General features: G+C 57.1%; 1 protein-coding gene and 1 long non-coding RNA gene across 17 annotated transcripts in view; one reads left to right on the top strand and one right to left on the bottom strand.

Annotated features, from left to right (window-relative positions):
• ATP2C2 (ATPase secretory pathway Ca2+ transporting 2) overlaps positions 1-22,077 on the top strand; it is a 63,801-nt gene extending 41,724 nt beyond the window's left edge. The window contains exons 10-27 of the mRNA XM_030299684.1: positions 272-347; positions 2,741-2,807; positions 6,115-6,239; positions 6,372-6,469; positions 7,351-7,452; positions 8,714-8,803; positions 11,476-11,577; positions 12,896-13,052; positions 13,750-13,920; positions 14,634-14,731; positions 14,824-14,874; positions 16,070-16,236; positions 17,504-17,572; positions 17,662-17,778; positions 19,060-19,207; positions 20,317-20,415; positions 20,572-20,713; positions 21,724-22,077. Coding sequence (XP_030155544.1) covers positions 272-347; positions 2,741-2,807; positions 6,115-6,239; positions 6,372-6,469; positions 7,351-7,452; positions 8,714-8,803; positions 11,476-11,577; positions 12,896-13,052; positions 13,750-13,920; positions 14,634-14,731; positions 14,824-14,874; positions 16,070-16,236; positions 17,504-17,572; positions 17,662-17,778; positions 19,060-19,207; positions 20,317-20,415; positions 20,572-20,713; positions 21,724-21,842 — 1,998 coding nt within the window. The 3' untranslated portion in view covers positions 21,843-22,077. The remainder of the gene's footprint in view (positions 1-271; positions 348-2,740; positions 2,808-6,114; positions 6,240-6,371; positions 6,470-7,350; positions 7,453-8,713; positions 8,804-11,475; positions 11,578-12,895; positions 13,053-13,749; positions 13,921-14,633; positions 14,732-14,823; positions 14,875-16,069; positions 16,237-17,503; positions 17,573-17,661; positions 17,779-19,059; positions 19,208-20,316; positions 20,416-20,571; positions 20,714-21,723) is intronic.
• The window catches only part of LOC116737811, a 30,177-nt gene extending 3,702 nt beyond the window's left edge, over positions 1-26,475 (bottom strand). Inside the window, exons 1-12 of one of the 16 annotated variants that reach the window (XR_004343023.1) lie at positions 25,689-26,475; positions 24,832-24,916; positions 20,367-22,749; positions 19,935-20,047; positions 18,983-19,197; positions 16,055-18,832; positions 14,293-15,200; positions 13,703-13,977; positions 13,162-13,497; positions 11,373-11,501; positions 11,176-11,277; positions 10,029-10,536 (exon numbers count right to left, since the gene is read on the bottom strand). This is a non-coding gene — a long non-coding RNA (uncharacterized LOC116737811). The other 15 variants (XR_004343026.1, XR_004343024.1, XR_004343025.1 and 12 more) reach the window with 15 other exon arrangements.
• Positions 26,476-27,672: the final 1,197 nt, after the last annotated feature.

The raw sequence follows: 27,672 nt of genomic DNA, 5'->3' as shown, positions 1-27,672 counted from the left end.
ATCCTCTGTCCCCGTCCCCCCCCCTCTCGGCCCCTCCCCCCCCACGCTCTTCCTCAAAAATCAATAAAACGTTAAAAAACAACACAGGTAAAAACACTTACTAGGATTTTTTTTGCCGAGATACAGCTCACAGACCGTAACACGCACGGGCCTGAAGTGTGGAGGCCAGTGGATTTTTACATGCGTGTGCGCTCTGTGATTGTCGCCCCGCTCAAGATATGAGAAAGCCGGGCGGTGTCCTCTAACAGACCCACCGATCTCCTCCTTTCAGACGCCTAAAACCCCGCTACAGAAAAGCATGGACAAGCTGGGGAAGCAGCTGACACTCTTCTCGTTCGGCATAATTGGTGAGCGAGGCCGTTTCTGCGCTGGGTCCCTGGGGCGCGGGGGAGCCGTCCTGCGGTCCTCAGTGGGACCGAGGGCGGACGGGAGACTCAGGGGGCCAAGCGGTCTCTGTGTGAGACAAGACAAGCTGTCGTACAGAGCAGCCTGCCCCTGGGAGGGCGTAGCGTGGTCAAGGTGTATTTCTTGCTCGTTCCTGCCTGGGTGGCTTTCCTGGGTAGGTCACCTCCAAACGCCACCTCGGGGTCCCGGGCCCCGACCATTCCCCCTTCTCCCAGGTCCCCAGAGGCGGGCCGGAATTCCGTTCAGCCAGCGAGTGGGGGAAAGCGGGAACACAGAGGTTGTGTGGGAAATTTTTAAAATTTTTTTATTTTCGAGAGACAGAACACGAGCGGGGGAGGGGCAGAGAGAGAGAGAGAGAGGCACAGAATCGGAAGCGGGCTCCAGGCTCCGAGCCGTCAGCACGGAGCCCGACGCGGGGCTCGAACCCACGAACCGCGAGATCGTGACCTGAGCCGAAGTCGGAGGCTTAACCGACTGAGCCCCCCCAGGCGCCCCAGTACGGTTCATTTTTAAGGCATGGGCCCCCAAGGCCTGCTGTCTTTGCCCCTTCTTGATTGGCCAGAATGGAGTCACATGGCCTGCCTGACCGCAAAGGCGACTGGGAGGGACGGTTTAGCCACGCGTCTACGTGACCGACCAGGCTGTGCCGCTCGGCCTCTGGCAACACAGCAAACGGGCCCGACCCGATGCTGTGGGTCTAAACAGGTCTTAAGCCTGAATCCCCCCTTGGGGCCGCCCCGGTCCCTTCGCCCACTCCTTCCTGCTGTCTCCAGCTCTGGCTTTGGTTCCGTGTTCTTCATTTTCCAGCCCTCACGGTCAGCCGGAGCCTGGCCCGTAGCAGATTCTCAATAAACGCTTGTTGAGTGAATACTTAATAAAGGAACCGACCCAGAAAGCAGCGCCCCCTAGCGCAGGCGGTGATGACAGGACGTACGAGTGGGTCTGGCTAGACCTGCCGAGGAGCCAGAGGACGTTTCCGGGAGAAGCAGACATCGCGCCTCTGGCCACCCAGATGTGCGAATTCATTTAGCGAGTGTCTTGTGACACTGGGAGAGGTTTGGGGCCACCGAGACGGATCAGACACAGCCTCGGCCCTTTGAATGCGCCCAGGCCGAGAGGAGGGAGGCACCTGAACAAACGTGCAACCTGAAGGTCACGGCTAATCTCCAGTGGGAGGCTGGGGAAGGCTCCAAGGGAGGCGTGGCCTTAAGCCGGGTCTCGTAGGGTGACAGGAACTTGCCGAGGGAACAAAGAGGGAAATTCGGAATTTCGTGCCGGGACCGAGGGGATCTCCGCTCCCCTGCAACTTACACGCAGGAGTAAATCTAGCGAAGTGGTTAAGAGGATGCGGTCTGGAGTCCGGGCTTCCAGATCTGTCGTGCGGGGGACGCACCCGCCTGCCCTTTCTTCCCTGGACACCCGTCCCCAGATTCCGGTGTCTGGTCACCTCTCCAAGTTCAGCTTTGGATTCAAGTGCCCGGCGTTGGCTAAATCACAGGCTGTACTGTGTTTTTGAGCAGCTCCTTTCCGGCCTGTTCCAGCCTGTCCTGCCTTCGTCCCTCCTTTCCAGCCTGTTCTGTCCTGGAGCCCTAGTGGAAGATGGGTCTTAACCGGCCGATTCCGGTCTCAGCCAGTGGGGCTCTCAGCCGGGATGGCACTTCAGGTGGATTCCTGCTTCTCAAATCCCGAAACAACTCCTCGAGGGGGACGTGGTCATTATCCCCACTTTACAGATGAGGACACTGAGGCCCCAGAACTTTTCCTCCTTGCCAGAGCATCCCGTGCGCGTCCACGGGTCCCAGTGTGACTCATGCCCCCTCTCTGCCCCACCTCTGGCGGGGTCCGCGTGTCCCGGGCCTGCTGGTTAGTAAACACCGGGTGACTGATGGGGGCGAGAGCGGAACAGGGGACACGTTGGGACACGAGCACGGCAGGACAGAACCCTCTACGACCCGGGCCCACGTGCCTGTCACAGGAACAGCTGTCACCTGCCACATCGGACGCCACGGGGGGGCGTCCCAGCACAAACGGCACCCGGGGAGAGTTCTGGAATCGTCTGCCAGCGTTTTCAAACAGCCTGCGATGAACTAACGGAGGGATGGTCTGTCTCTTTCTCTGACTTGAACCGGCTTGGTCCTTTCCGGAAAAAGTAACACCGTTCTTTTTGGCGGGCGTGGGAGTGTCTTACAAAGGAACAGGAGAGTGGTCACAAGTCCCTGAGGTTCCTACCCGTTGACTCAGGCGCAGGAGAGGAGTCTGAAACACCTGGGTGTGTCAGAGGAGGTGCGCGTGTGCGCGCGTGTGTGCAGATGTATACTTTTTGTCTCTTTCCCAGGCGTAATCATGTTCACGGGCTGGCTACAAGGAAAACAGCTTCTGAGCATGTTCACGATCGGGGTCAGGTAAGGGCACGGACCTCCCCTGGGAAGGCGGGAGCGGGGAAGACCGGGGAGCAGGACCCCGGCCTTGGGTGGGAGCGCTGCGGGTTTGAAGCCTGTCTCCGCCACGCCCGGATTCTGTGACTCTGGCAAGCGTGCTGGCCTGAACTCAGTGTCCTGGGGGGAGCAGTGGAGGCCAGCCTGCCCCACGTGGCGGGGACCCCACCGCCTCTGGGGCAGGGCAGGAACTCTCCTGTGCGCCACCCCTCCCTCGCCGGCCCCCGGCCCCCGCCGTGAGGGCCCACCCAGGGCTGAGGGAGCCAGATCACAGAGTTTGCGGGCTGGTGGGGAAAGTAAGCGCAAACACGTCAAGTGAACGGTAACAAAATAATCACAACTCACGATCAAGGCCACAGAGGAAACCATCGCGGAGGGAGTGCAAGGGAGGTAGGAAGAATGTCCCCGGAGGGCGGCCCGGGAACGTCCTCTGAGGGCTGTCGAGGAAGAGCCTATGGGAGAAGGCGGGAAGGGGGTTCCGCCGGGAGGACCCAGCCACGCGCATCTGGGGACGGCAAGAGGACTGGCTGGGCTGCCTAAGCTGAAGCACCAGGGGCGTCGGTTAGGGGACGTGCCACCGGGCTTTTTGGGGGCCCCTTTCCCTCCCGATTCTGAATAGCGTCGTCAGAATCTTTCCCCACACGCATGGCGAGCCATCTTTTTGGCAAAGCGTTGGCCGTTCTCGACATAGAGATGAGAGGTGACAGGGGTGCGAACCCCAGCTCGCTGAGCCAAGAGGGGGCCAGGGGGCGTGGGCAGCTGGCTGCGCTGTGGGACGTGGGGTTCAAGGTCAGGGCGGGCTTCCTGGAAGAATGGGTCATCGAAGAGTAGGGGTTTCCAACGGTAGCCGGAGGACACGAGGGTCCTGGGGTCACGGGTGCACGGACTCGGTGGGTCTGGGGGGGCGCCTGGGACTCTGCGTTCCTAACCAGCCCCCCGGGGTGCTACTGCTAACTCTAAGTGGCGACCCAGTCGGGGCTCCAGCAGGAGGCGGGGCCAGGGAAGAAGGGCGAGCCCCTGATAAGAGTGCTCAGGTGACTAAGCCCTCAAGGGCAGGTGTGGTGGCCGAGGGACAGAGAAGCCTGAGCCCTGGGGGGACTCCTGGAAAAGCCAGAGCACTCCAAAGCTGTGACGCTTAAGGACCTCCCCTAAATAATGACACATGCCATTCCCCTCTTCTACACGGTGGAAAGTTCTGTGAGCCGAAGACTCAGTAACAGGAGAGGCCCGCCCTCCCCAGAGCCATTGGTTGGTCATTTCTGGTCCCCAGTCTCAGTGTTCCTTCCACCTGACCTATCCCACGACAGCCACGTCTCACTTGCCGCTCAGAGGCAATCTACTCTGTTCGTGTCACCTGTGACTTTGAAGCGACGGAGGCTTTTCCGTTTGTAGCAGAGTTAGTCGCTCGAAACCCCTGAATCAGAAGGCAGAAATAGCAGGGTGGCCAGCGAGGAAGAGATTCTCGAAAGAAGTAACGTAAGAGCCACTGTTTTAAACACTTTCTCTTAATTCCCTCTGCCTCGAGTGACATTCAAGGTGATCCAAAGTATACTCGCTTTTCCTGGTCCATGCTAATCTTTATTAGTCTGTGGATTAATTTTTTTTTTTTTATCACGCAAGCATCCAACTACATACAAAAATGCCCTTCCCACGCCATATGGGGGGGAGAAAGGCCCCATCGTACGCCCTCTGCAAATGTTTGCTTAGCTAGTCTCGTCTGCTTGTGCCATAAAACCGAGGAAGCCTTCTTGCTGGCACCATAGAAACTGGGCACAGTCCTTTGACCAAATTCAGTAATCTTGGTTCATATAACCGGCCCCTGAATGCGCCATTGTTTCTGGGGAAAAGGCCACCGCTCGCGTACCGTATTTCTTCGATTTCAGGCACATTGTCTTTCCCACTTTAACTCCTCTGAGGTCGGACTGCCTCTTACAAGTGAGGCGCCTGGGGGGCTCAGTCGGTTAAGCGTCTGACTCTTGGCTTGGGCTCAGGTCACGATATCGCGGTCCGTGGGTTCGAGCCCCGCGTCGGGCTCTGTGCTGACAGCTCGGGGCCTGGAGCCTGCTTCCGATTGTGTGTCTCCCTCTCTCTCTGCCCCTCCCCTGTTGCTCTCTGTCTTTCTCCCTCAAAAATAATCAGCATTTAAAAAAACAGACTACAGTACAGCGTAAACATGACTTTTTTATGCACCGGGAACCAAAAGGTCCACTTGACCGGCTTTTGGTGACGGTCGCTGTATTGCCGTGGCCCGGAACTGACCAGAGGTCCTCCGAGGTGTGCCTGTGTTCACTCATTCCTATTTGTTCGTCCAGCAAATATTTTTGAATGCCTGCAGTGCTTTGCTGATGTCCTGGTGCAGAGCCCGCCCCCCCGAAACTCTTCAGTCTCCCCCCCCCACCCCGAGATCAGCAGGAAGCCCCACACCAGCCCTTGGCCTCCGCCACGCCCGCTCAAGAGTGGGATGGAGAGTCAGTCTGCCACGATGTTCCTGCCACCGAATTTTAGCAGAAAGAGCCCCTTCCTAACATCCTATCACGTGTTGACACGCTGCCCGCAGGAAGGGGATCTTAGGTGCTTCATCCGGGTTCAGGTTCCTGAGAGACAGAAGCTCATTGGTTCAGCTTGAGTCACATGTTCTCTTCTAATCCAATCGGCCATGGCCTGGGGGGGGGGGTGTGGTCACATGGTAGAGGAAGACTTGGAAGGATAATAATGTAAGTGAGCAGACACCCAGACAGCTAGGCTACCACAGGCAGAGGCACAGCAGAGTCACTCTACCTCCTTCAACTTTAATTTCCTTGTCTGGCTCTCTTATCAGAAGTGTCTAAACAACTGGACCAATGAGAAGTGAAATTCAGAGGAGGACCCAGACGGACCCTCCAAACCAAAAAATTCCACTTCCTGCTTCTTGCCCAATTCTGGAAATTCTTCTCCTAGGACCCAAAGACTTTTCTCTTTAGTAAACGAGAACAATTTAAACGCAGAGGCACTTAAAAGAGGCAAAACAACCGAGAGACTAATTTATACTAAAGTGTGGATGTCTGATAGGGACGGTCCCACCCCCAAGAACAGGGTTTCGCAACAGGAGAGCTTAGAGCAGTGGATGCTGAAGAAGGAGACAGGTGCATCAAGGGACTGGGAACAGAGACTAGAACCGGGACGCCAGGGACACCAGAGACATACTTCCCCGGGTAAAAGTGTTGCCGACCCCAGTTGGGATTCGTGTCGTCCTTAAGTGCATGTTAAAGGTGACCCATTTGGCCTTTTGGTCCAGCCTGGCGGTGGCTGCCATTCCGGAGGGTCTGCCCATCGTCGTCACGGTTACGCTGGTCCTGGGGGTGCTGCGGATGGCCAAGAAGCGGGTCATTGTGAAGAAGTTACCGATCGTGGAGACGTTAGGTGAGGGACTCCGCTGGCTGAATTCCTGCAAACGGGATCGGGTGGGTGGGAGTTCCGCCTGGGTGTTTCATCGGCCTGAGAGGTGATGGTGATGATTCCTCTTTGCCATAAACTGGGGTTTTCTCCTGCCAGGTTGCTGCAGTGTTATCTGCTCCGATAAGACAGGGACTCTGACGGCCAACGAGATGACGGTCACCCAGCTGGTAACGTCCGATGGGCTCCACGCCGAGGTGAGCCCCGTGCCGATTTACCCGGTTCCGGCCAAAGGTCTGCCCTGCCAGCCCCTTTCCTTCGTGAAGAAAGCACACGGAACCTTCTAGCAAGCAATAAGGAAGAAACAAACACGGGTGGTTGTATAGTTTCCCTGCCACCCACAGCAGCAAGGAACGTGACCGAGTTAAGGGAGCCACCTTTATGTTTTCACAATTACCTTTTAGCCATTAGCTCATTATGTAACGTAGAAGTTAAAAACACGGTTACCCATAATCCCCTGTGAGAAACTGATCGTGACGGTCCCTTTGGGTTTTTCGGTCTCCCTCCTGTACCTCTGGCACAGTTATAAGCTCCCGGAACGTGCAGTTTTGTTTCCTGCTTCCCCCCCACAACCCCAAACCTTCCAGATTAAGGGGCTCTTTTCTGTGCTATTACTTTGTTTTCTTAACCATACTTTTCCCTGGCTCCCGAACAGCCCATGGAATCGGCTTGTTGCAATTTCTTTGTTTTTAATTCTAATTTTTGAGAGAGCGCGGGAGCAGAGGAGGGGCACCGAGAGAGGGAGGCAGGGTCCGAAGTGGGTTCCGCACAGGGAGCGGAAAGCCTGAAGTGGGGCTCGAACTCGCGAGCTGCCAGATCATGACCTGAGTCGAAGTCGGATGCCCAACCGACTGAGCCCCCCCGGGCGCCCCAAGCTTAGAGAAGTTTCGAAAGCATGGCACTTAGTGAGGTTTTCTGGTTAACACACGGTCTGCAGGGACCATCCTCCTGCTTGCAGCCTCGTTGGTGGGTAGGATTATGTCCTTGGGGTGGGTCTCCCAGAAAAGAGATGAGGGGACAACCCGGGGCGTGTATTACTGACACGTGGTGACATCCTCTCTGTGGCTTTGCCCTGCAGGTCAGCGGAGTTGGCTATAACGGCAAAGGGACTGTGTGTCTGTTACCCTCAAAGGAGGTCGTTAAGGAGTTTAACAACGTCTCGGTGGGGAAATTAGTAGAGGTGAGTGTCAAAGCCCCACGGGTGGAAACAGACATTTAAAAGGAGCTGACGGTTATTCTCTCAGAAGGGAGGAACAATCGATGGCTCCCGGCTACTGGACCAACCAGGTGTTGGTGACCATTGGGCCTCCCGCCCCGCCCCCGCCAGGGGTCAGGTGTCACAGGGGCCCAGAAATAGGTGGGAACACCGGAAGTAAGAGAGAGCTGGAGCCCTCCCTACTCCTCCCTGCCTGCTGGACAGGCGTTAAAGAGGTGCCTGCAGAGGGTGGGTGTTCATTGAACACCAGACAATGAGCCTGTTTAATTGTCGACACGAGTTGTATTAGCCAGACTCACGCCTCCCACACACCCAGTGCCCTCCGAGGTGTGAACTGAGCCGCTGTCTTCTAGAATTTGTCGTGAGCTGTGAAGGTCCCGCCTCACTGGTGCCACTTAACTATCCCAGCACCCCTTCGAGGCCGAGGCCCGTCCTGCGATCTCAGTGCGCAGATTAAGAAACGGGCTCAGAGAGGTGATGTGCATGCCCAGGAGGGAGGGAGCTGGGATTCACCCCCACGCGCTTTTTGTGTGTTGGCTTCTATTATTTTCATTGTCTTTTTAAATTGAGAGTGACGGGCCTGTACCACAAAATTCCCCCCTTTAAAAAATTTTTTTTTACATTTATTTATTTTTGAGAGACAGAGAGAGACAGAGCACAAGTGGGGGAGGGGCAGAGAAAGAGGGAGACACAGAATCCGAAGCAGGCTCCGGGTTCTGAGCTGTCAGCCCAGAGCCCAACGCGGGGCTCGAACTCACGGACCACGAGATCATGACCTGAGCCGAAGTCGGACGCTCAACCCACTGAGCCACCCAGGCATCCCAGAATTCCCTGCTTTAAATTCAGCATACAGTTCAGTGGTTTTAGCACCTTCACAAAGTTGTGCAGCCACTGCCACATCTAATTTCAGGACACTGTCACCCCAAGCAGGAACCCCGTACCCATCAGGGGCCACTCTTATCGCCCCAGCCTCCCCACCATCCGGCCTGTGACAGCCAGGGTTCAGCAGAGTCAGTAAATGTTCACTGTGTTTATTTTGAAGAGCGGGGACTGGGATGTATTTTAAAGAGCACGTCTTGCCCCTCACGCCCACCCTGGCCCTCGCCCCCCAAATGGGTCAAGCCTGCAGCGTGTGGCTTTTTCACATGCCTGAGTGAGCCCAGGACCCCGAGGGGCGCCAGCTCCCAAGAGTTAACTGCAGATCTTCCAAAATCCCGCCTTTCAGGCAGGCTGTGTGGCCAACAACGCCATCATCAGAAAAAACGCCATGATGGGACAGCCCACGGAAGGCGCCCTGATCGCCCTGGCAATGAAGGTAGGGACCCTTTGATGGTCTACACCGGGAGGGCTTCCGCTGGGGGCTGGATGAGGGGCGGAATTCGGGCGCCTGTCTGAGCAAATGAGGAGTGGAGAAGCTTAGTAACAATGGAGAGAGTGGCCCCGAACATCCTTAGGCTGTCGCCGGCTGGTGGAGGCGATGGGCTCTGAGATGCTGTGTGCTTCTGGAACATTCTGCAGGCCTCTAACCCTTCCCGACCATCCCACAAGAATCCTGGGGCATCCCGTGGCTCAGACCCCACGGAGGTGCTGGGGAGACAGAGGAATGACCCACCTGGTGGCCCCCGAGCTCCCGTGCAGGAAGACCCCTTCCTTTTAGTGCATTTGACGGGTCGCAGGGCTCCGTGGTCAGACCCTGAGTCTGCGACTTTGCAGAAATGCCCCCATTCTGTGCCCAGAGCTAGGCGGGGAGCCGCTGCCCCGGGTGTTGAGGGGTGGGCGGTGGGCGGGCCGGGGACCTGCTCCGCCTTGGGCACAAACAGGAGGTCTGATCACACCCCTCCCCAGAGGGACCCAGGCCCACCTCGGGGTGCCTGTCCTGCACCAGCTGACCCCCGCCTCCTCCTCAGCCCCTCTGTCCTTCCTCCCACGGCTGCCTCGGGCTCTCCCTTCAGGTTTACTTCCCTTCCCTCGCTCATCCAGGCCCCCAGAACGGCTTCGCCGTCCGTCTGTTCCCCTGTCCCTCCCCCAGCCCCAGACCCAGCTACCCATCTCTGCCAAGTTCAGGCAGACAGTGCTGCAAGTTTGGGTTGAGGAGGGGGAGAAGAGTCACCCTCTGAATAAGTCCCTGTAGGGGCGCCTGGGTGGCTCAGTCGGTGGAACGTCCGACTTCGGCTCAGGTCGTGATCTCGCCGTCCGTGAGTTCGAACCCGGCGTCGGGCTCTGTGCTGACAGCTCGGAGCCTGGAGCCCGCTTCGGATTCTCTGTCTCCCTCTCTCTCTGTCCCTCCCCCGCTTACGCAGTGTCTTCCTCTCTCTCTCTCAAAGATAAATATTTAAAAAAAGAACTGTAGGGGCACCTGAGTGGCTCAGTGGGTTAAGCGGCCGACTTTTAATTTAGGCTCAGGTCACGAGTTCGAGCCCCGCATCGGGCTCTGTGCCAACAGCGCAGGGCCTGCTTGGGATTCTCTCTCTCCCTCTCCCCTACTGTCTCTGTGTCTGTCTCTCTCTCAAAATAAGTAAACTTAAAACAGAAAGTCCCTCTAACTGTAAACAAGCTATGTTAAGAAACTGTTACACTCAGGGAAGAAAATTCTTTCCAGGATGACAGTCATACCGACTAGACCTTACTGCCTCTTCCGAAAGGGCCCCAGCTGGCCCTGTTCAACCGCAGGCTGCCGTCCGGGACGGGGACAGTGGCCTGACTGTCCCAGCAGGAGAGAACCCCGGTGTGGGGTCTCCACCCCTGCTCCCGCTGCCTGCCTCCCGTGCAGCCCAGAGAGGACCGATGTTCCAGAACCCCCTCTCCTTTACGGGTCACGATTTACTCTTCTGTGGGCCGGAACCAGTAGGGGAGCCTGGTGACAGCTGACATGTATGAAGTGCCTCCTGTGACCGTGTGGCAGGCTCGGTGCTCGGCGCTCTGTGTTTATCATGTCTGTCCTCAAACCCGTCTCAGGGTCGAGGTCAGTGGTTCTGAACCAGTTCTCCACTGTCATGCCCTTGCTAGTTTCCCCGCAGTGGCTGAAATAAAGGACCGCCACCTGGGTGCCTGAAACAGCAGGAATTTACTCTGTCACGGTTCCCGAAGCTGGAGGTCTGAAAGGAAGGTGTGGGCAGCGCCCTGGTCCCCTCCCCTCCAACTGTGACCCGTCATGCCAGATGCTCCTTGGCTCACGGACACGTCTTCACGTGGCCCTGTCCCCTTCGTCCAAGGACCACCCGTCTTATCGGATCTGGACACACACTCACGACCTCATCTTAACTTGGTTCCACCCCCCGAGACCCTGTTTCCAAACAAGACCACGTTCGCAGACACTGAGGGGTTAGGGCGTCGACGCATCTTTTGGAGGGATGCAGAATCATTCACAAGACCTTCCCGAAGAGACTTTTCGGGCATTTCTTTTGTTCCCCATGAGATTTAATCCCACAGATAGACTCTCTGTCCGGGTACTGTATGGATAAAGGAGTAGATTTTTGCCTCCTCAGAACCCATTTTCTCCTGTTGGGGGGGGGGGTGGTGCGTGGGATGCATGGTTTGGGACTGGTATACAGCTGGGGAAACTGAGGCTCAGAGATGTCAAGTAACTGGCCCGAGAACGGTCCGCGAATGTCAGGCCTGGCAAGGACCCCGGGCTGTGACAGCAACCCATCCCACTAAGCAGGGCTTCTTTGGGGGGGAAACTGCTACCTCTTTGAGTCTGGAACATTCCTCCTGGAGGGGAGCCCATGGGCTTTTGTTTCTGAGCACGTTTTGGCCAGAAGCTGTCGCCAGGACCAGCTGGCCCTGCCCCTGGAACAAGAGATGAGACTTTTTTTTTTTTTTCCGGGTGGGACTTTTGCAAGCAAATGGCCTTTCTCTGCGAGCTAAACGCTGGGATTCCTTACCTGCCGGAAATGGTTTGACGAATGAATAACGGAGGCGGCCTGAGCTTTGCAGCGAGGCTGGCTCAGGATGACTCACGAGAAGCGTGGCATTTGCTTTTCCCAGATGGGCTTAGCTGATGTTAAAGATTCCTACGTGAGAAAAAAGGAGATTCCGTTCAGCTCGGAGCAGAGGTGGATGGCAGTGAAATGCAGCCCCAAGACTGCGGTGAGTTTTCTTCTCTGCCCCTTCCCACCCTCTCCCCTGCACCCCGAAGGAAACAGAATGCAGGTGTCGAGGAGGAAAGCTGAGCGCTCCCAGCTGCTTCCACGGAAGGTCAAATACAGGACCGTCCGGCTGATGGCACTCAGACCTTTGATCATTTGGCGTCTCCTGCCGAGATTTTGGTCCGAAACGGTGGTTCTCAAGGCGGGCTTCCCAGACCAGCGGCATCCCCCGGGGAATCGGTTAAAAATGCAGCTTCTCTGGATGTCAATTTTTTTTAAAATTGAAAATAGAATTTAAAACAAAATGCAGATTCTCAGGCTCCACCCGGAACCCCTGAGTCCGAAATCTCGGGAGCGGGAGCTGGTAGTCACCTGTGCGTGCGGGGAATTTTGACGTGGGCTCCCACCGTTAGCAGCAAACCCTCTTGCTAACTTGGAGGTCCCTTCTTAACATCCTGGTGCTGAGTTCTTTACACGTATGAGTGCCTCAGATCGTCACCAGGTGGGGACAGCCCTTCAGCCCTGCGGGGGACCAGGAGGCGCATCCCAGCACCCACCCCAGATGGTGTGAACGGCGAGCTCACGCGTCATACGTGCGTGCCCACAGATACACCCTTGCGCTCACCTTCGCATCTTTTTTTCTCCCCAAAGACCCTGGTAATATATTCTCACTGAAATAAATTCTAGAAACATGACTTAAAAACGGAAGCACCGTATAATCCCGCCCTTCGTGTCTCCCGACCCAAGGCAGCCCCCCTCCACGGTCTGGGATGCGACCTTTGAGGTCCTAAACATGCAGAGAGCGACGTACGGGGTGGTAGTTTTGAAACTAGGTCGTGCTGTGTGTGGGGTTTGTAATCTGTTCTCTCCCCTTTCAGCGATGTCTCAGACATCTTTCCGTATCGGTTCACACAAGCTCATCCCCCCGCCCGCCGTGAGCTTTCAGGCGCCGTGCTAATGCCGGGGACAGTGTGACCCGGGCTGTCACGGCGCCTTCCGCGTGGAGCTTACCATCCGCAGGAGACCGAGCTTAACGAATACACAGGAGAACGGTTCGGGGCTCGATGAGCCCCGTGCAGGGGTGAACAAAACAGAAAGGGGACCTGCCCTCGGGAGGCGACAGTCCCAGTGGAAATAGACGTCCCGCAGTCAGTCACACACATAAAGGCCTAACAGTGGCTGGGGTGTGGCTGATGACACGTATGGGATGCTCTCGGTGACGTTAACAGGGCACCTGATGCACAGAGAGGCTGCAGATCAAAGTTCTCCAAGGAGCCGACCCAAGGAATGCAGCCGTTTCCCTTTTCTTCTTTCCCAAGGACCAGGAAGACGTTTACTTCATGAAGGGGGCCTTCGAAGAGGTGATTAATCACTGTACCTCGTACAACAACGGAGGCCTCTCCCTGCCACTGACGCCCCAGCACACAGCCTTGTGCCAGCAGGAGGAAAAGAGGATGGGGTCGCTCGGCCTGCGGGGTTGGTACCTCTCGTCCCCAGCGCCGCGCTTTAAGTGTGCAGCATTGACCTTCCGGGTCAATGGTCACGTGAAAGGCAGAGAGCCCCCCCCCCCCCCCCCCCCGCCCACCTCTGCCACCATGTGACACCCGTTAGTCCAGACGCGGCGCCTGTGGGTTTCCCGACACGTGACTGAGGCGCCCCAGAAACGCTGATTTTCCCGATTGGTCGTCCTGCTCGTCGCCCACGGTCAGGAAAACCCAAAGCTCTTTCGCATCAAGGCAGACATTTCATTCCTCGGCCGTTTCCAGTCTCCTGCATCGGGGACGCCGCCTTCCCCGATGAGCTGGAAACTCGGGTTTCCCACAGTGCCTGTCCGTTTTCAGAGAAGCGCTCTGGAACCCGTGGGTTCCCTCCGGGGAAAGTGAGAAGCCCGGGGCCCGGTGTCAGTTGCCTTGGGTTTTCCCTGCGGGAAACAGACGTTGTAAATTGCTAGCAGCTTGCTGATAAGGGGGCGAGGCGAGGCGAGGCTGAGACAGAGCCTGGCAGGGCGGGGAGGGGAGCCTGGGGAAAGGGAGGCTTGGCACCCGCAGCCCTGGCACCTGTACCAATGGTACACGCACCGAAACAGAGTCAAGGCCGGGACGAGCTCACAGAGAGAGTCCTCCTACCCCTGGGGCCCGCGGGGGACCTCCCACGGCTCTCGGTGTCTCCTCAGTGCTGGCCCTGGCTTCCGGACCCGAGCTGGGGAGGCTGACTTTTCTGGGTCTCGTTGGAATCATCGACCCTCCGAGGGCCGGCGTGAAGGAAGCGGTGCAGGTTCTCCGCCAGTCGGGCGTGTCCGTGACGATGATAACGGGAGATGCTCTGGAGACCGCCTCTGCTATAGGTGAGTGGGGCGCAGTGGGCGCCGGGCGGGGAGGGGTCCCCTCCCGCGGGGCTGCTCCTGCGGGTTAACCCGCCCCCACCCACCTGCTGTGAGCTCGCAGAGACCCTGAGGTTCATGGGCCGGCGCTCCCCCCCGACAGAGACGGCTGTCTCTAAAGTGTCGGCAGGTGCCCTGAAGGGGGCAGAGCCGGCCACGGCTCTCAGCCGTGACCTCACCGCCTCTTCCCAGACAGCATCTGCCCGTGTCCGGGTTCTGGTCTGGTTCTGTGTGCCCCGGGCGGGTCACTGAACCACCCTGGCCTCCGGGCTCTTCTCCCACAGGGGGCCGGCCACCCCCCACCCCCCCCCCCCACTTCTCGTTCTTCTTATTCACGTGATTGGTTCTCCCTGCTCTGTCTCAAGGCACCCGGCGCTGTGAAAAAATCAGACTCTAGAATCAGACAAAACCACGTCAGGTCCCAGCATCGCCGCTCGGCAGCTCTGGGACCTGGGGGAGGTCACTCCCCTCCGTTTCCTCATCGTTAAAGCAGGGACAATAAGGCCTTGGTTCTGTGGATGGAATTGGGATCGTGTCGCGTAGCAGGTGCTCGGTGGGGGGGTAGCCGTCGCGGCTCTGCTGTGCTCGTGGTCTGCGGCCCAGGCGGGGCCTGATGTCAGGCAGGGGGAGTGAGGGGCGGGAGCGGGCCCTCAGAGCAGACTCTCCGCACCTCGCAGGAAGGACTATTGGCCTGTGCGACGGGAAGCTGAAAGCCATGTCCGGGGAGGAGGTGGAGAGCACGGGGCAGGACGAGCTGGCTGGCTGTGTCGGGAAGGTGGGGTCCTCCCAGGGGGCTCGGCGGGGTGGGGCGGGGGGGGGGGGGGTTCAGCCCCAAGTTCACGGACTCTTCTCCACCTCCGCGTCCAGGTTTCTGTCTTCTTCAGGACCAGCCCAAAGCACAAGCTCAAAATCATAAAGGTGAGCTGTGTGCCTCATGCGTCCGTCCGTTGGGGCCAGTCCAGGGCGGTGGCTCTGTCCCCGGGGGGAGGTCCTGGGTCCAAGCTGGCAGGAGCGTCGGCCGTCCTCAAGCCGTGCTTCTTTCTCTAGGCCGGGGACGGCTGCACCAGGAGGGGCCTTTGCCCAGCCCCCGGGGAGGGGAGAACGGGCTGTCCTTGGCCACGTACAGCAAAAGCAGGAGCAGGAATTGGGTGGTGCGGAGGGCAAACTAAAAAGCAGGCAGTCTCTGTTAGTCGAGCGCCCTGGCATTATTCTTGTTCCCGAACTCCAGGCCTCAGTTTCCCAGTCTGTAAACCGGGGTTGTATGGACGACCTCAGCCAACTCACAAGGCTAGTGAGAGGATTCCAGGAGGCCGGGCCGTGCGGCTCTTGGCGCAGCACCTGGCACACGGCGGGTGCCCGGTGGAGACTGGATGTGATTTTCTGCCTGTGCCCGGGGGAGGGCGCTGCCGGTGCGCTGGGTCTCCTCCCCGGAAGCGCTTTGAAAATGAGCTCTTGGGGCGCCTGGGCAGCTCCGTCGCTTAAGCATCCAGCTTCAGCTTAGGTCGTGATCTCACGGTTCAGGAGGTCGAGCCCCACACCGGGCTGTCTGCCGTCAGCACAGAGCCCGCTTTGGATCCTCCGTCTCCCTCTCTCTGCCCCTCCCTTGCTTGCACGCACGCGCTCTCGCTCTCTCTCCAAATAAATTTTTATTTTTATTTTTATTTAAAAAAAATTTTTTTTAACGTTTATTTATTTTTGAGACAGAGAGAGACAGAGCATGAACGGGGGAGGGGCAGAGAGAGAGGGAGACACAGAATCGGAAACAGGCTCCAGGCTCCGAGCCATCAGCCCAGAGCCTGACGCGGGGCTCGAACTCACGGACCGTGAGATCGTGACCTGGCTGAAGTCGGACGCTTAACCGACTGCGCCACCCAGGCGCCCCTCCAAATAAATTTTAAAAAAGAGAGAAAGAAAAGGTGTTCTTTAGCTCTGTGCTGTTTTATTCTTCGTGCTGTTTGGGGGGCTTTAGCTCTAGGGAGGAAACCTCCATGCAAGTCATTCCTAAGACTTACTTAATCCCATGGGGCACTGCGTGGTTTCAGGGGTAAGTTGTGGACTTTTGTTTGTTACTGGAGAACACGAATGAGCCTTCACTCACCTCCTCTTTCCAAAGGCTTTGCAGGAGTCGGGGGCAGTCGTGGCCATGACGGGGGACGGGGTGAACGACGCGGTCGCCCTGAAGTCTGCGGACATCGGGATCGCCATGGGGCAGACAGGGACAGATGTCAGCAAAGAGGCTGCCAACGTGATCCTGGTGGATGATGACTTCTCGGCCATCATGTGAGTGGCTCCGTGGCTGGTTTTCAGCGGCAGAAATGCCCGCGGTGACCCGCTGCCCCCCTCGGGACATGCCCCCCCCACGGCCTGAGGGTGCATCCGACGGGCGAGCCGGGGTCAGGTGCACAGACGGAGGCGGGCTCCGGTGTGTCGGCCGCAGCACCGTCTGTGGGGAAATCCTAGGCCACCCTAACTGCCGACAGCAAGGGCGGGAGTGCCACAAAGCCACGAAACATCACGTTTTGGGGAACGTTTTAAAGACGGAGAAATGCTCACATTGTGGGGTTAAGTGAAAAACGCTAAGAGTGAGCATGGGCGGCTGGAGGGCCGTGTTTGTGGGGATGCGTATGTTTCATGCGCTGAAAGCGACGAGGCAGGAGCGTCTAATTGTTGGCCCCCGTGTGATCGCAAGCTCCCAAGATTGCAAAACACCTGGTTTCTTGTTTCCCTTTTCTCTGTTTTCTTAACAAGCTTGCCTTCCCTCTAGCTCTGATTTTAATTCGTTCTAATCGAGACTTTATTCATAATCCATTGTAATAATTGGGGGTGGCACGGAAGTTTTCTTAAGCCTGCTGTCAGAACTCTGAATGAGCAAAAACTGAAGTTGGGTGCGATTTTTGACTTTACGGAGGAGTCTTGTCTTTGTAAATGGATTGACTCACCCTAGGAATCCTTAGCCCCCTTCCCCCTTAGTTAAAAAAAAAAAAAAAAAGTCCTGAGATGCAGTTAATAACTCCGTAATTTTAGTTCTCTTGCAAAAAAAAAAAAAAAATTAGCGGAAAAAAAAGGGTTAGGCAGTTTTCTGCATTCGTGACTCAAGATCAAGGTTTTTAAAGGACTTTTACGGTTTTCTGAACATACCAAGGACGCTTCTCAGCCTCCTAATTCTCTCCCCACCGCGCCACACCCCTGGGGCGAATTAACAGGTTTGATCTGTCTTGCTGTGCCTGTCGTCCAGCTGCATCTCTGGGTTCCCAAGTCCCGGGTGAGGGCGGGGTCCCTGGGCTCAGGCGGGAGAATGATCTATGGTCTTCGTCCAGAGGGTGATCATGGCCTGCGGCCCAGGCCCCCGCGGCGGGTGGTGCTGGCCAGGCCACCGTCCTCCTGTACCTCTCTGTCCTGGAGCCGCCAGCGGGGGGAAGGGGAAGGGGAAGGGGCGCCTGCGTGCGGGGCCACCTCCGGTGACACCAGCGCTCCCTCCCACGGCTGCCGGAGGTGCCCGGACGCTCCCAGCGGGCCCTCTGCGAAGAAACGCTCTGTCCTCTTGCAGGAACGCGGTGGAGGAAGGCAAGGGGATTTTTCATAACATCAAAAACTTCGTGCGGTTTCAGCTGAGCACGTAAGTCCAGGCCGGCGTCTCCGAGGGCCGTCGGGCCGCGCGTGCGTCCGGCGTGCAGCCATCGACGGTGTCCGGTGTGTGCCCCGCAGGAGCATCTCGGCCTTGAGCCTCATCACTCTGTCCACCGTGTGCGACCTGCCCAGCCCGCTCAACGCCATGCAGATCCTGTGGATCAACATCATCATGGACGGGCCACCGGCGCAGAGGTGAGGCGCCGGGCTGTCCCCGAGGCTCCGCCGCCCGCCCACTCTGCCGCCCCGGGTGCCTTGCACCGAGTACGGGACACCGTCCCCGGGAGTCCTGCACAGCCGGAGTGTGGCGCACTGTGGGGAAGACAGCCAGCGGGATGCCCTGGGCATGGGGGGAAGCACCTGCATGGGCAGCCGGGGCGGGCGGCGGAGGGGGGGATGTGCTCCCCGGGTGACTCCACGCCTCGGTCCCTCTCTTCACGTCCCCACTTTGGAGATGTCCTCCGTGATCGCTCTAACAGCAGCCCCCGGGCTCTCCCTCCTTACCCTGCTGTCTTTGTCCCTAGAGGAGAAAATACGTATGTCCTTGTTTATCTGATTATGACCCGTTTCCCCTACGGCAAGGTTTCTGTTCCTTGTAGCGTTTCCCGGCTCCCGGGACGGTGCTTGGCACACAGTAGGCGGTCGGCGAGTTAGTTGCTGGGTGGATGGGTGAGAAGGGAGGGTGAGGGTAGCTGAGCGGGCAGGAGGAAGAACCACCTTCGGAGTCGGGGAGCCAGACGTCCAGGAGCGAGGCACTGGGTTCGAGCACACAGTACGTGCTGTTGTTCGTTATATATGTGTGTGTGATATAAATGTGATACATATATGTCACCATGAATTATCACAGTTGTCGCCGCTGAGGGCAGGAGTCCCGCTTTGTCCCTCCGGGCCCAGGGGGAGGTCCCTCTTCACACGCTGGGAGCAGGGCCAGGAGGCAAGCTGGCCTCAGCCGTCTCTGCAGCCGGCTTCCTCCTCGGTGCCCCGCGTCCCGTCTTCCGCTGGTCTAGCCCCAGTCCCGCTGTTGCGCAGTCGGCTGAAGGCGGGTCCCTGGGGGGCGGCGTCTGGACCCCGTTTCTCCAGCCTGCTGGGCGTCCCCTTGTGATGGAAGCTGTGCGATCATGAGGGGTGACCCAGAGTGGCTCCAGGACGGTGGTGTGGTCGGCTGGGGGGTGGTTTTCCTCCGCCGTGCTCAGGGACGGGTGTGTGGCTGCCCCTGGGGCCCAGGCCGGTGGGGTGGAGGGTGGGGACCCTGGAAGGAGGGCGAGGGCAGAGGATGTGAGGGGCGGGCTTCCAGCAAGGACGGAGAAGTCCCCCTAAGAGTGGGACCAGACCGAGCTCCTGCCGACGACCTGGGGGCACTTGGCCAAAGCCCCCTCTTTGCTGTGTCTTCGGGGCTGACCTGAGAGCCTGTACAGCTTCAGCACTTTAAGTGTCCTCGCGGTTTATGTCAAGGTTCCCCTGTCTTGTTCCGAGCAGCTTGGGGGTAGAGCCGGTTGACAAAGATGCCCTCCGACAGCCACCGCGGAACGTCAAGGACACGATTCTCGGCAGAGCCCTGATCCTGAAAATCCTCCTGTCGGCTGCTGTCATCATCAGCGGGACCCTCTTTATCTTCTGGAAAGAGGTGGGGCAAGTTCTCACTGGCTCGGCCTGTATTCGCTAAGCCCCTGTGGTAGGAGCCTAGCGGCTGTGCACCAAGCACCGGGGATGGTCCCCGCCCGGGCGCGTGGGGCTCCGGCTCTGACTGGGGAGACAGGTGCACATACAGGGGGCTGTCCCTGAGGGGGGGGCGGGGGACCAGGAGCTGACTTTGCAGAGGTGGGGACAAGGCGGAAGGATAGGAAGCCCCCCCCCCCAGCAGGGAAAAGAAATCATTTTGTTCTAAAAGGGACCCGATGCCCCTGCCGCTTTCTATGGTCACCAGGAAACAATTTGCAATCTATTAGAAGGAAGTCCGTCTTATTCCCTGGAGGTGATTATTTGAGGGAGCTTAGGGGCCTCCTTTCGGTGGCTCCAGGGGCCCCGGCCCCCGTGCTGACACGCGGTGCTCTCGGTGGAGACCCAGGCAGGTGTCATGTGCGGGAAGGGGGGGCAGGACACGGGACCACCGCAGATTCTGTTTTTCTCCAGCCCCGCCCCCCAGAGGAGGGGCCTTGCGTTTTCCCCAGTTCTCACCTACCCAGGCCCTCCTGTGCCAGCACGGTGGGCCTCAGTGTGGGGGGCCCCCCAGGGGCTCTGGAGTCAGGCTCCAACTCACGCCACCCCGGCCAGGGCGTCTGCGGGGAACCCTGGGACAGTGACAAGCTCGGGCAGGAAGGATCCGCCTCCCCTCAGGCAGGGAAAGTTCTCACCTTGGCTCCAGGCCAGGCCCGGGAGGAGATCTGCCTCAGGTCCCTACAGCAGCACCAGGGAGGGTGTGCGTCCTCTGTCCGTGACACTCAGTGGATGCAGCTATAGCCCCGTCCTGTCCCAGGAGGCAATGTCACCTGCTGCAGGAAGGGATGCTCCCTTTACCTGTGCAGGGTTTCAGCTCGGGGTGGGGGGAGGGATGGGGGGTGGTCGTGAGACACCCCCCTTACTCCAGCCCAGGGGGCGGTCGTGGTCAGTTCCTAGCAGAGCCGGTCTCTGCTGGGCGGTCCAGGCCCCTCGAGTTCCTGCTCCCTCCATGCTCATCATCACGAGAAGCACCCCCCTTCCCGGGGCCCGCCCACCCTGCGCTCCTCTGTGTTCCAGATCCCCGCAGACAAGGCGAGCACCCCGCGTACCACGACCATGACCTTCACCTGCTTTGTGTTCTTCGACCTCTTCAACGCCTTGACCTGCCGCTCTCAGGTGAGCCCTGGGCTGCCCTCCACTCCCTTCCTGGCGGGACCCAGTCGCGCTCTCGGGGACGAATGGTGCGGCCGCGGCCCGAGTAGGCCTCTGTAAGCATTGCCGTCTGAGCCGTGGCTTGTGACCCGGCTGACACGTGCCCTTCTCCTCCCACAGACCAAGCTGATATTTGAGATCGGCTTTCTGCGGAACCCCATGTTCCTGTACTCGGTGCTGGGCTCCATTCTGGGCCAGCTGGCCGTGATTTACATCCCGCCCCTGCAGAAGATCTTCCAGACGGAGAACCTGGGTGCCCTCGGTGAGTGGGCTGGGACGTGAGGGGTCAGCAGAGGCCGGCACCTGCCGCCTGGGCGCCGACATGCGGTGTTCCAGGTGCGAAGTCCCTACGTGTGCCCGGCCGGCCGCACGGGGCGGGAGGGCGATGTGATGGGGTCATGGAGTACACGGGGAAGCAGAGGATGAGGCATCTCCACCGGGAGGGCCACCGAGGGCAGAAGGGGACACGGCCTCCCGGCCCCCCTGTCCCAGGGCTGGCGGCTCAGAGCGACGCAGCAAGGCCCGGGGGCTGTGCCATGGCGGGTGACAGTCCCGGCTCATTCTGCCCCCGCTGGCAGGGGGCTCATGGGTCTTGGGCACCCGCTGACCCCACGACAGGGAGCGGGCCACCCAGCAGCTCGGGCTAAACACAACATGATTCAATGACCGCGGCCGTCCAGGGCCCCGAGCCCACCTGCCCCGGGGTGGAATCCTGGGGCTCCCCTGCCTCCCCGCCCAGGCGGACGCGATTCCAGCCTTTTCTTTGTGAGCTGCCTGGGGTGACTGGCCGCCTTTGCCTGAAGCTAACAGAGCACACAAGTGGGAGGAGGGGAGGGGTGGGGGGAGGAGGGTACCTGAGCAATAGCAGTGACCCGAGCCACTTATGTGGTGGGAGCCAGCAGGTGGGGAGGCCGGCGTAGGTCATGGCCACAGGTCATGACACAGTCGGGTCTGAGGTGCTGGACACGACTGCTCGGAGCACGAGGCCGGGGTGGGGGGTGTCTGCCCTCAGGATGGATGGGGGAGGGTCCTGTTACTGCCGGAGGGGGTAGCGCACCCCCACCCCAGTCCTGAGCCCCCTGGAAGGACGGGGTGGTCCTGTGGAGCTGCACGGACATCCGTCCCTCCCAGGAGGGGAAGTCCTGGTCCTCGGCTCCCGGGTCCTCGCCCCTCACCTCTGGGCTCTCTGCGACCAAAGCCGAGACGTAGGGAAGGGAGCCTCAGGGTGGCACCGTGCGCTCTGACCCCCATTTTCTTTTCACCTTTTTGCAGACTTGTTGCTTTTAACCGCACTGGCTTCATCCGTGTTCATTTTGTCAGAGCTGCTCAAACTATGCGAAAAGTTCTGTTCCAGAGCCGAGAAAGCCCAGGTTCACCAGGAAGATGCATAGCGGCCCCCGCCTGCGTCCAACCCCTCAATAATCTATATTTTTATGTGACTGTGGCCCTCCCCAGCCCCCCTCCCGAGGCACGCTTTTAGGACACCGTGCGGTAGGTCCCTCACCTGATCTTCTTGGGAAACCGGCAGGAAGCCTGGGCCCGCGTCTACGCCAGCCTCTCTGGCTGAGCTCTGGAGACCGCACAGCAACACCTTGCTATTTATTAAATCACAGTGATTTTTCTTAACCACGTCTGCCCATGTATTTGTGCCACAGCAGCCCCCGCACGAGGAAGAGGCCTCGTGTCTCCGACCGTAAAGTGGCGGGCTTTGTACCCTTTTGTTAAGGGCTCTGCAGGCGCCTGGTAAGTGGTTTTCCTACGGGTGGCCCCGGGGGGATCCCCACGCAGCCGTTCGTTCACGACCCACCGCATCTGGGGCGAGAGAGTCACGCCCCGGTGGCCTCAGCGAAGGCCTGGCCTTTTCCCTCTGGAACCGGGACCGGGGTGCTTGCCAGCCCCCTGAGCGTGAGCCCCGGGGGCCGGTCTTACAACAGGCCTGCCCGCCCAGCTCCAAAATGCAGAGCCCACAGGGGGCAGGAACCGGCCACGCAGACCCAGCCGTGGAGCCCCAGCTTTCGTGAAATGAGGCCACGGCTGTAACCCCGCCCCCGCCCCCCAGTTATTAGCCTTTTCCAGAGAAACCCAACCAACAGGAGGGGGAGGGAAGAGAGACTTGTTTTAACAAAGTGACTCACGCGACTGTCGGGTTGGCCCGTCCCCCGTGTTCGGGCAGGCGGGGTCTCCCGGGCAGCTCCAGGCAGAGACGGGCTCCCCTCCTCCTCCGGGATCCCGGGCCCTTCTCTTAAGCCTTTAAGGGACTGGATGAGGCTCACCCGCCCTCTGAAGGCAACCTGCTCTCTTCAAAGTTTACCGATACAAATGTTAATCACCCCCGAAAAACAGAGCTCACGGGAACATCTACGCTACTGTTTGACCAGCTGGGCCCCACGGCCGGGCAAAACTGACCCACAAAATAACCCTCACACCAGCCACGGTGGCTGTGAGGCCGGCCGTCTGGGCCAGGCCAGGGTGAGGGAGGTCAGAGTGGACCCCTGCAGCTGCCAGGCAGAGTTCCGATTCCTTGCAAGTAGGATTTACGGCTTGGGTTGCACTGTCCTCTGAAGCCCCCACACGTGACCCCACAGCTAAATGAGGACACGCACATGTGCCGGGCCCGCAGAAACATGATCGAGAGGGCTGCCTGGAGGGGGAGGCCACTTGCACAAGGATGGTAACTGCCCAGCAGCTGCCAACCCTTGATGACCCCTCAGAGAGACAGGCTGACACCTGCCCCGCGCACAAGCCTGTGCACAGCTCGACTCTGAGTCAGGACGCGTCCAAGCAACGTGCTTCCCCTTCAAAAATAATCAAGACCCACCACGGCCAACCGATACTTTGCGACATCAGAAAGTACCCTTCACCCCTATTTCTACCATCCATGATAGCCCGAGGTAGATTCAAATTAAGAGATGAAATAAACAAGTGCTAAAGCAAAACAAATAAAAACAAGACACAACGCCAACCATCAAGTCCAACGAATACGTCAGACTACACGCATCTTTTCATCAAAATACAGACGACTTAGCTGGATTTCCACTTGTAAAACACTCACCCATCAACAGCAAAGGGACATTCACCAAAATACACAGAGGAAAGAGCAGAGATCAGTGAAGTCAAAGACGCGGGTAGAAATCAAAAGCTCGTTCTTTGAAAATACCAATAAGATCGCCAGTCTTGCTAAAGGTTTACCAAAGGGAGACACATATGACCTCTGTTAGGAACGGAGGTGGTCTATCATGAGAGCCCCCCCTCCAGTGAATTCACAAGTTAGAGGAAATGAACCAGTTCCTTGAAAACCACAAGCTACTAACACGCACTGAAAAGGCAGGAACCCGAGTAATTCTAGAACGTGTAAGGACAGGGATGTAGTTAAAACCGATCCCCCAAAAAAGAAACCTTGTGACTTCTGACACCAATCCAGAAGCAAGTTAATGAAGAAAAGATGGTCATTTCAGCTAATGGTGTGGGGACAGACATCTGCGGCCGAGAAAAGCCACCCTCGACTCAGACCTCACGCCCACCACACAAATGAACTCAACATGAGCCACAGGCCAAAACAGAAAAACGGGGCAGAAGAATCCTTGGGATCCCGGGTTAGGCAGAGTTCTTAGACATGACCCCACAAGACCATCCCTAAAAGGTAAGAAAATTTGAGAAAATACCCTGTAGGGGAATTACTGGATCACACAGTAATTCTATTTTTAATTTTGTGAGGAACCAAAGAGAACAAAAATGCTCATTCAAAAAGATATATACAGGGGCGCCTGGGTGGCTCAGTCGGTTAAGTGTCCAACTTCAGCTCAGGTCATGATCTCACAGTCTGTGAGTTCGAGCCCTGCGTCGGGCTCTGTGCTGACGGCTCAGAGCCTGGAGCCTGTTTCAGATTCTGTGTCTCCCTCTCTCTCTGCCCCTCTCCTGCTCATGCTCTGTCTCTCTCTGTCTCAAAAAATAAAAAACATTAAAAAAAAAAAAGATCTACACAACCCTATGTTTACTGCAGCATTATTTACAATAGCTGAGATACGAATCAGCCCCAATGTCCTTCGGTCGATGAACGGATCAAGATGTGGGGTACACACACACACACACACACACACACACACTGGAAGAGTACTCAGCCATAAAAAGAATGAAATCTTGCCATTTGCAGCAACACGGGTGCCTAGAGAGTATAACGCTAAGTGAAATAAGCCAGACAAAGACACATGTCTTATGATTTAGCGCCTAAGTGCCGTCAAAACCAAACAAACGAACGAAGAATGAAAGAGACAAACGAAAAGTCAGGCTCTTAACTCCAGAGAACAAACTGATGTCACCGGAGGGGGGGGAGGGCCGGGAAATGGGTGAAACAGGTGAAGGGGATTATGGGTAAGGACTTACCATGAGGCGCACGGGGTGACGTACAGACGTGCTGAGTCACCGTCTTGTACACCTGCAACTAACATCACTCTGCAATCCAACTATACTGGAATTAAAAAAAAAAAATTTAGGTACAGACCTTAAAGAACTCCAAGAAATATAGAGAATTGTTGAATCATTGTGTTGTATACCTGCAACTAACCTAACATGGTAAATGAGGCTTGAGTTAAAAAAAAAAAAAAAAAAAAGTTTTTTTTAATCCAGGAAAAAAAACTAACTGGATTCCACCAAAAGTGAAAGCATTTTGTCCATGAAAGTCACCAGTGGAGAGAATTAAAAAAAAAAAAAAAAAAAAAAAAAACCTGGAAAATATGTATTTTCAAATCACAAACCCAACAATCGACTCAGATCCAAAATTTAAAAAATTAAAATTTAACAATTAAAAAAAAACAGAAAAAGGGCACAAGCTCTTAAGAGGGCATAGAGGCAGTAAACACACCTCTCCGAATGGCGTGAAAACACACCCAGGACACTGAGGGCCGGCGAGGATGTGGGACAACCGGTGCCCGGATGTGTCACAGGGCAGGGAGGTACCACAGCCGCTCTGGAGAAGAGGCTGATGGCGTCCCATCTGGTCAAACACACGCTTAGCCTGTGACCCAGGCTCGCCACTCTAGGCACAGACCCTCGTGCCCACGGCAGCTTCACTCGGAAGAGCCGCATCTTACAACCACCCACGCCTCCTTCTGCCGACGAGCGGCACCCCCACAGTGGAGGGCTCGGGAGCGTCCACGTCGCATCCTGGGTGGGTCCCCTGGGTATCACACCGAGTGGCAGAAACCCGTCTTACTGGTGATGTATGGCACGGTTCCATTTACCTAACATCCTCGAAGTGACAAGGTGACAGAGTGGATGACAGGTTGTCAGGGGTCAGCGTTAGGAGGGCGGGACTGGAAGAGGGGGAGCAGGAAGGAGTTCGGGAGGCAAATGGGACAGTTCTGGATCCTGACTGTAGCGAGGGTCACGTCAATCTCTACACGTGATCAAGTTTCACAGGACTGATGGCAGGGATCCCCAAGACCACCGTCGGGCTCAGTGAGGATGACCAGAAACTCTGTTCTCGGAACACTGCCGGTCCACCCCGCGGCTGGCGCTGATGTGTATCCTCCCCCGTAACAAGCCTGACCAACAGTCCAACAGGTTTCGGTGAGTTCCGTCTCTTCAGCGAACTGTCCAACCTGAGGGCGGCTCGGGGGGCCCTCGGACCGCGTAGTGGGTGTCGGGAGGCTTGGGCAGACTTTGCCATCTGGAAGACTGTGCCCCTAGCCTTGAGTGTGCCTAAAAGCAGGGGCTTTGGAAAAACTGGCGGCATTCGAATAAGGTCTATGCGTCGTTGCTGATATCGTGCCGATGCCAGCGTCCTGCTTGGGTGGCTGTGCTCTGATGAGGGAAGATGCTTTCATTAGGCGAAGCTGGGAGAGGAGTGCCCAGGAACTCTCAGCACCAGTTCTGCAGCCTCTCGGTCGATTCAAGTTACGTCAAAATAAAGTTTATAAGAAAAAAAAGACTCCGAAAAATCAAGCTAAAATATACCAGGCAAACTCCAAGCAACACACACAGCCGCGTGACATCATTAACGGCAGGCAAGATTAAGATCGAGGCCAAGGGGCGCCTGGGTGGCGCAGTCGGTTAAGCGTCCGACTTCAGCCAGGTCACGATCTTGCGGTCCGTGAGTTCGAGCCCCGCGTCGGGCTCTGGGCTGATGGCTCAGAGCCTGGAGCCTGTTTCCCATTCTGTGTCTCCCTCTCTCTCTGCCCCTCCCCCGTTCATGCTCTGTCTCTCTCTGTCCCAAAAATAAATAAACGTTGAAAAAAAAAGATCGAGGCCAAAAGCATGAGGGAAGGCAGGGCAGGGAATTCAACGAGATACATTCACCACTGAAAATCCAACGGGCCTGGGCACACGGCAACTCAACATCCACACTCACAGGGCACCGTACGGCAAATGTAGGAAGACACACAGGGAATTCATTCAGGGACTCTACCTGGTCACAGGGAAGGGCACAACTAAAACCACAATCCCAAGTAGACAGGACATAGGTGGCTCCCCTAATTACTATTTATTAAAACTGAAAGTGAACAGCCCCATCTGTAGGAAAATTCTCCAGCCCACAAAAATTTTTAAACTCTTGGCTCCAAGTGGAAAGCTCTGAGTACGGGGGCACCTGGGGGGGCTCCGTCGGTTGAGCCTCCGACTTCGGCTCAGGTCATGATCTCACGGTTCGTGAGTTCGAGCCCCGCGTCGGGCCCTGTGCTGACAGCTCGGAGCCTGGAGCCTGCTTCGGATGCTGCGTCTCCCTCTGTCTGCCCCTCCCCTGTGTGTGTCTCTCTCTAAGAGAAATAAAGATTTAAAAAAGAAAATCTAGAAGCCAACCACGAACCCAGAACACATCTATCAGAGTCTATACAGTACTACCAAAGAAGGCAGAGCTCAAAGAGAAAAGTGATACCTCTATATATGCATTTACTTCCATTATTCATGTAGGCACTTAACAATCGACTCAAACTGGAAAAAGAAACGAACAGCAGGAGATACTATAAGAGCAAAATTAATTTAAAAGAAAAACAGAATTGCTACGACATAATGTAGGAAAAATGGAAGTAAAAAGCCACAGCTCAAAAGATTTCACGTAGTCTGGTCAAATGTACGTAAGTTAACTTGAAAACTTGCATAAAATGAAAAACTTACCAGGATATAAAAAATCGTCAGAATGAATTTTATTCTTAACTGACTGAGCCCCCCAGACGCCCCAGACTAACCTATTTGAACACACACGTACTGAACCCAGTCCAACTGAATTCA

This window comes from Lynx canadensis, chromosome E2 (assembly GCF_007474595.2).
Source record: "Lynx canadensis isolate LIC74 chromosome E2, mLynCan4.pri.v2, whole genome shotgun sequence".
NCBI lineage: Eukaryota > Metazoa > Chordata > Mammalia > Carnivora > Felidae > Lynx > Lynx canadensis.
This window is presented reverse-complemented; position numbering and strand designations above follow the sequence as displayed.